This window comes from Oncorhynchus masou, chromosome 22 (assembly GCF_036934945.1).
Source record: "Oncorhynchus masou masou isolate Uvic2021 chromosome 22, UVic_Omas_1.1, whole genome shotgun sequence".
NCBI lineage: Eukaryota > Metazoa > Chordata > Actinopteri > Salmoniformes > Salmonidae > Oncorhynchus > Oncorhynchus masou.
The window spans coordinates 44,080,012-44,087,023 of NC_088233.1; the positions used below are offsets into that span (position 1 = coordinate 44,080,012).

General features: G+C 39.0%; 1 protein-coding gene across 1 annotated transcript; it reads left to right on the forward strand.

Moving 5' to 3' along the window:
- The first annotated feature begins 3,210 nt into the window (after positions 1 to 3,210).
- Positions 3,211 to 5,150, forward strand: LOC135508742 (myoblast determination protein 1 homolog 2-like). Its single transcript, XM_064928971.1, has 3 exons — positions 3,211 to 3,908; positions 4,169 to 4,247; positions 4,445 to 5,150. The coding sequence occupies exons 1-3, from the start codon at positions 3,396 to 3,398 to the stop codon at positions 4,669 to 4,671; spliced, it is 819 nt and encodes a 272-aa protein (XP_064785043.1). The 5' UTR covers positions 3,211 to 3,395; the 3' UTR covers positions 4,672 to 5,150.
- The last annotated feature ends 1,862 nt before the right edge of the window (positions 5,151 to 7,012 follow it).

A 7,012-nucleotide genomic window follows, 5' to 3' on the forward strand; every position in this document is an offset into this window, starting at 1 on the left:
TTGATTTAACACTTTCAAGTAATATTTGTGTTCATAGTGACTTCAGTGTCCTGATTTGTCAAAAGATTCTTATTGATTCGCTGATCCTCAACACAGGGGCCCCACAAGGGTGGGTGGTCAGCCCCCTCCAGTACTCCCTGTTCACCCAGGACTGCATGGCCACGCACAACTCCAACTCAATCATTAAGTTTGTAGACGACACAACAGTAGTAGGTCTGATTACCAATCATGACAAGACAGCATATGGGGAGGAGGTGAGGGCCCTGGGAGAGTGGTGCCAGGAAAATAATCTATCACTCAAAGGAGATGATTGTGGACTTCAGGAAACAGCAGAGGGAGAATTCCCCTATCCACATCGATGTTACCGCAGTGGAGAAGGTGGAAAGCTTCAAGGTCCTCGGTATACACATCACTGACAATCTGAATTTGTTAATCAAGGATGTCAAACACCCGAGCTGTGGCCTGTTCACCCCTCTATCATCCAGAAGGCGAGGTCAGTACAAGTGCATCAAAGCTGGGACTGAGAGACTGAAAAACAGCTTCTATCTTAAGGGCTATCAGACTGTTAAATAACCATCACTAGCCTGGCTTCCACCCGATTACGCTACCCTGCACCTTAGAGGCTGCTGCCCTATATATATAGACTTGCAATCACTGGCCACTTTAATAATGGAACACGAGTCACTAGTAATGTTTGAATAATGTTTACATACTTCTTTACTCATCTCATATGTACAGTTGAAGTCGGCAGTTTACATACACTTAGGTTGGAGTCATTAAAACTCGTTTTTCAACCAATCCATACATTTCTTGTTAACGATCTATAGTTTTGGCAAGTCGGTTAGGAGATCTACTTTGTGCATGATACAAGTAATTTTTCCAACAATTGTTTAGACAGATTATTTCACTTATAATTCACTGTATCACAATTCCAGTGAGTCAGTAGTTTACATACACTAAGTTGACTGTGCCGTTAAACAGCTTGGGAAATTCCAGAAAATTATGTTATGACTTTAGAAGCTTCTGATTGGCTAATTGACATTATTTGAGTCACTTGAAGGTGTAACTGTGGATGTATATCAAGGCCTACCTTCAAACTCAGTGCCTCTTTGCTTGACATCATGGGAAAATCAAAAGAAATCATCCAAGTCCTCAGAATAAAAATTGTAGACCTCCACAAGTCTGGTTCATCGTTGGGAGCAATTTCCAAATGCCTGAAAGTACCACGTTCATCTGTACAAACAATAGTACGCAAGTATAAACACCATGGGACCACACAGCCATCATACCGCTCAGGAAGAAGAAGCGTTCTGTCTCCTAGAGATGAACGTACTTTGTGTGAAAAGTGCAAATCAATCCCAGAACAACAGCAAAGGATCTTGTGTAGATGCTGGAGGAAACAGGTACAAAAGTATCTATATCCACAGTAAAACGAGTCCTATATTGACATAATCTGAAAGGCTGCTCCGCAAGGAAGAAGCCACTGCTCTAAAACCGCAATGAAAAGCCAGACTCCGGTTTGCAACTGCACATGGGGACAAATATCGTACTTTTTGGAGAAATGTCCTCTGGTCTGAAGAAACAAAAATAGAACTGTTCGGTCATAATGACCATCGTTATGTTTGGAGGAAAAAGGGGGATGCTTGCTAGCCGAAGAACACCATCCTAACAGTGAAGCACGGTGGTGGCAGCATCATGTTGTAGGGGTGCTTTGCTGCAGGAGGGACTGGTGCACTTCACAAAATAGATGGCGTCATGAGGCAGGAAAATTACGTGGATATATTGAAGCAACATCTCAAGACATCAGTCAGGAAGTAAATCTTGGTCACAAATGGGTCTTGCAAATGGACAATGACCCCAAGCATACTTCCAAAGTTGTTGCAAATTGACAACAAAGTCAAGGTATTAGAGTGGCCATCACAATGCCCTGACCTCAATCCCATAGAAAATTTGTGGGCAGAACTGAAAAAGTGTGTGCGAGCAAGGAGGCCTATTTGATATTTGGAGGAGTTTTGCATGGGATGCCAACACTGCTTTAGTCAACTCACTATCGCCATCTAGTGATTCTCACCTATAACATAATATTGTCAGGTTTTCAAGAAGTAGGCGTATAGTGGCCTCATATTCTCCAATAGACCTGTCTAAAAAAATATACACTTTAGGTAGCAGCAGAATTTACAACCAAGAGAGCACTCTGTATTTAGAAAAGTACATTGTGTTTAAAACAAACTGGTCTGCCTGATTAATTCTAAAGCAGCATGCACATTAGATAATGAATATATCTGAGGGCTATAGATTAGAATAATAATTTGGTGGATGCTTATATTTGTCCTGTTTCACACCTGAATTAAAAAATATATCTAATATCCCAACTCCCCCTGAGACACCCTTGGATAGTGGGGTCACGACCAGGGTCAGCCATTATCAACAGCAGCCCTGGAGCTATTAGGGTTAAGTGCCTTGCTCAAGGGCACATCAACATATGTATTTATTTATTTTTTTGGCTTGGGTATTCGAACTATCAACATTTTGGCTACTTGCCTAATGCTGCAACCGCTATAGGCTAACTGCCACTGCCGAAAGTAATAGTGTGTGCAAGAGAATAAGTGCTGATATCATTAGGCCAACTTGTGTTCAGAAACTCTTAGAAACAAATTGTTGTAACATCCGTCTGAGCCAATAGGCTATAGGGACATTAGAGAAACTTGTGCATAACAGAATGATATATTTAGACAGGTTATGGCTATATGAAAGGGAATAGAATAGAATAGAATTAGCCTATTTTATTTATTCCAGAAGGAACTTCAGCAACAGCATAACATTCTAGTAATAGGACCAGATAGAATCATAGCAATAATACAACTAAGCACCAAAATATAAAAATGTAATCTGTAAATTATATTTATGAAAAACGAATGAAAAGTGAATTGATTGCTGTGATTTATTTTTCTCTAGTATCGGAGCTTTTTAAAATATCAGTATGACTGTTTTCAAACGAATAATAGGCCTCGATCTCTACGTTATTATAGGGACAGTATGAGAAATTGTTCACTAATTAGCGTGAAGTTGTAATCCCCTCCCTATGCACCCATTCAGCGCGATCATTGGCCAATCCAGGGAGCTGTCAGAAATGCAGAGCACGCCCCTAACTCGAACACCAAGGATAAAAGCTTGTTCGATCCACAGCATCAGCAACAGTTTGCAGGGTGCATTATAGGATAGAGGTTGGGAAAAGTTATTAACCACATTTCCTACACTAAAACCTAATCATCATTTTAAGGATACTTTTACTTTTTTACCCAAAGTTTCTGGTAACCTAGAACGTTTGTAACAAATACAGAGCCAGGAGAACAACTGTTACAAAGTTGGTCTTGGCATTTGACACTGAGATAGAGATGGAGTTGTCGGATATTTCGTTCCCTATCACATCCGCTGATGACTTTTATGACGACCCGTGCTTCAACACCAGCGACATGCATTTTTTCGAAGACATGGACCCCCGGTTAGTCCATGTTGGTCTCCTCAAGCCAGACGACCATCATCATAACGAAGACGAGCACATCAGGGCCCCAAGCGGGCACCACCAAGCCGGTAGGTGCCTCCTCTGGGCATGTAAAGCCTGCAAGAGGAAAACCACCAACACCGACCGGAGGAAGGCTGCTACCATGCGGGAGAGGAGGAGACTGGGCAAGGTCAACGACGCCTTCGAGAACCTGAAGAGATGTACGTCGAACAACCCCAATCAGAGGCTTCCAAAGGTGGAGATCCTGAGAAATGCCATCAGCTACATCGAGTCTCTGCAGTCTCTGCTCAGGGGCCAGGACGGCGAAAACTACTACCCTTCGCTGGAGCACTACAACGGGGACTCTGACGCATCCAGCCCACGGTCCAACTGCTCTGATGGAATGGTGAGTTGGTGCATCTTGACCTCAGTGTCTATGGGCATGTCCACTGGATTTCGATCGTTCTTTATTACATAAAATGTATACATACATTTAGTAGACCTATTCCATTTTATTTGTATATATTATTTTGGATTGAGGTCTATAGTATGATATGTTGATTTATAGGTCTTTGGTTTGACAAATCATTCCAAAAGTTGACAGAACACAAAATGTGATATTGTATTGCTCGATTTCTTAATAATGTCATCTCTTTTTTTATCCAGATGGACTATAATGCCCCGACGTGCACGTCCGCAAGACGAAGCAGCTATGAAAGCTCTTATTTTGCGGAGACTCCAAATGGTAAGTTTCTATTTAGTTTTATATTATTGTGACTTGTTATAGGCCCGGACCTTTATTATACGGTTTTAAAATAACGTTTTATTCAGCAGCAGCTCTTCTTCTGTAGCCCAAAGTTCAAGACAGACAGCATTTGACATTTAGACAATGCTACTAGTTCATTGTTGTCTCTGATGTTTTCTTCACCTTTGTTACTACAGCTGATGCCAGAAGCAAAAAGAACGCAGTCATCTCCAGCTTGGATTGTCTATCCAGCATCGTGGAGAGAATCTCAACAGACACGTCCGCGTGCACTATGTTATCAGTTCAGGAGGGTAGCCCCTGCTCTCCCCAAGAGGGATCTATCCTGAGCGAGACAGGGGCAACCGTGCCGTCGCCGACCAAGTGCCCACAGCCCTCCCATGACCCCATCTACCAAGTGCTATGAAAAGACAGTGATAGTATATGGCTACATTCATGAAAATGAATCGATTCATGTAAATGAAGAAAACAACGAACGGACAGGGTTGCAGAATGTGGCTGTACTATAAGAATATGATGGCAAAGTTGCCTTTCCTTCCTTTAATAGAACGTTTTAAATCATTTGAAATTCAATCATTGGCATCCCATGGGTCACGTTTTATAAGAAATAATTTACCGATTTATTTATGTACATGTAATCGTATATGAAATATTTGACCACTTTCTTTCCCTTGCCATTTTAATTGTTTATGACAATAGAGGACCATTTTTGTATAGGTCTATGTGTAAATAAGAGGTGAAACGAAAAAAATGGTTTTAATGTATTTAATGTTGCCTGTTCATATTCAGGGGCGCGTGGTTGGTTTGTTGTGAGAAATGTTTAACTTTATATTTATACATCTTAAAATTTGTGAAAGTCGTTCGATGTTATTATAAATAAATGACTATGGCTATTTATACAAAACATGATTCATCATTTACTCTATTGCTTTGCCAAGATAACTGAATGTGTTTTGCCTGGCATATTTAACCTGAGGAACAAAGATTACAATGACATATTGAAATTCTAAAATATCTCCAAAATGCTGAAGCATATTATACTGTATTAAGCACATTATATTATAATATTAGGCCTATTGTACATTTAATAATTTCTCGCGATTTATACTGGATCCACATAATAATTAAAAATAATAATAATTCACATCCATTTGATTGCAAAATAAAAACGAAATAGAGGACACGATAGCATATGATCAGACATAAATTATTTTTTTATACTTACTCCATGTCATAGGCTTATCATATGTAACGTCTCAACGCATTAACTATGCTGGAAAGATTATAGTTTCTAAAGTATTAATATTTCTCCCAAGCAGAAGACAACTGCATTGGAGCAGATTTATTTAAAAAAAAAATCCCTGTCGGCCTATATATTAAGAAACACCTAACTTTACAAGACACACACTACTCCTTTCCACAACAGCAGCAATTACACATTCCAAGGGTACATCTTGAGGTTGGAGTAAAGACATTTCAGATACAAAGCCCAACTGGGGCTCCCGAGTGGCGTAGAGGTCTAAGGCACTGCATCTCAGCGCTAGAGGCGTCACTACAGACACCATAGGCTTTATCACAACCGGCGGTGATTGGGAGTCCCATAGGGCGGTGCGGTGCACAATAGGCTCAGCGTCGTCCGCGTATGGCCGGTGTAGGCGGTCATTGTAAATAATAATTTGTCCTTAACTGACTTTCCTAGTTACATACCAAAAAAAAAAAAAAAAAAATGTAAAAACTGACTGGAACAATGTACCTATAGAAATCAGGGTATTACACAGTGCATTTAACTAATAAAAACATCGGCATGTGAAGATGTAAATATATATTATAGGTACTTCGTTTTATTAGTTGTATTAGTAGATGTAGCAGTAGTTTTTATTAGTAGGACTAGTCGTAATTGTAAAACTTTGTTTTATGCTGTTAATGTAGGTTTATATTATTATTGTTGTTATTATTTCATTGTTATTATTGTTATTTTTTATTCGGATACTTGAAAACGAAATGGTGCATCTCAAAAGATTTGATACTGCAAAATGTCAAATGAATAAATACATAAAATGATAGGCTTTGGCCTAAATGAAACACATCTAATTACCCAAATTACTTACCAATAAGACATGAACTGTTGCCATAAAATAATCTGTCTAAAACCTTATTTATATAAGAGAGGTTAATTTAAGCGATATTAGGCCTATCAACTCAGGGCCGAATACTTACTAGCGTATGTGCAACTCCAACTGTAGCATGTTTCATTAAAACAAAAGTGTGTATAGCAGTAACACACCATTTGTAATTATCACAAGGGGTTTCACTTTTGCAATTCACAAAAAATAAATAGACAGACACTATATGCCTAGTCTATAGCCAGAAAACAAACTATTTTAACACATGCATGTTTTTCTGTCTGACATTTAATTTTACAAATATAAATCAGTCCACAAAGCAAAAACAACATTGGGCCCGATATGGTCTATATTTCTAACACTATAGCCAATTAGGATAAATATAATTTGATGGAAAAGTATTATGAGCTGTGTGAACATAGTTGTTTTTGCCTTTATTTGTTGTCTTGTTCAAAAGTGAACGAGAGTAAACATCTTGAACAGAAGTGAAAGGGACAATGAGTCTCTTTTTTAGCTGACAAATGTGCAAAGTGAGTTGCTACCAATAGTATTATTATTAGTAATTATATTTCTATGAGTACAGTAGATCCACCGTAAGGACCGAAAATATCCCTTGAACATTGA

What these genes read in the sequence shown, in the direction of transcription:
- LOC135508742 (XM_064928971.1), top strand. Translation starts at nt 3,396, where the DNA reads ATGGAGTTGTCGGATATTTCGTTCCCTATCACATCCGCTGATGACTTT. An exon ending in CCAACTGCTCTGATGGAATG is followed by an intron (nt 3,909 to 4,168) that starts GTGAGTTGGTGC and finishes TTTTTTATCCAG; the next exon opens with ATGGACTATAATGCCCCGAC. An exon ending in TTTTGCGGAGACTCCAAATG is followed by an intron (nt 4,248 to 4,444) that starts GTAAGTTTCTAT and finishes TTGTTACTACAG; the next exon opens with CTGATGCCAGAAGCAAAAAG.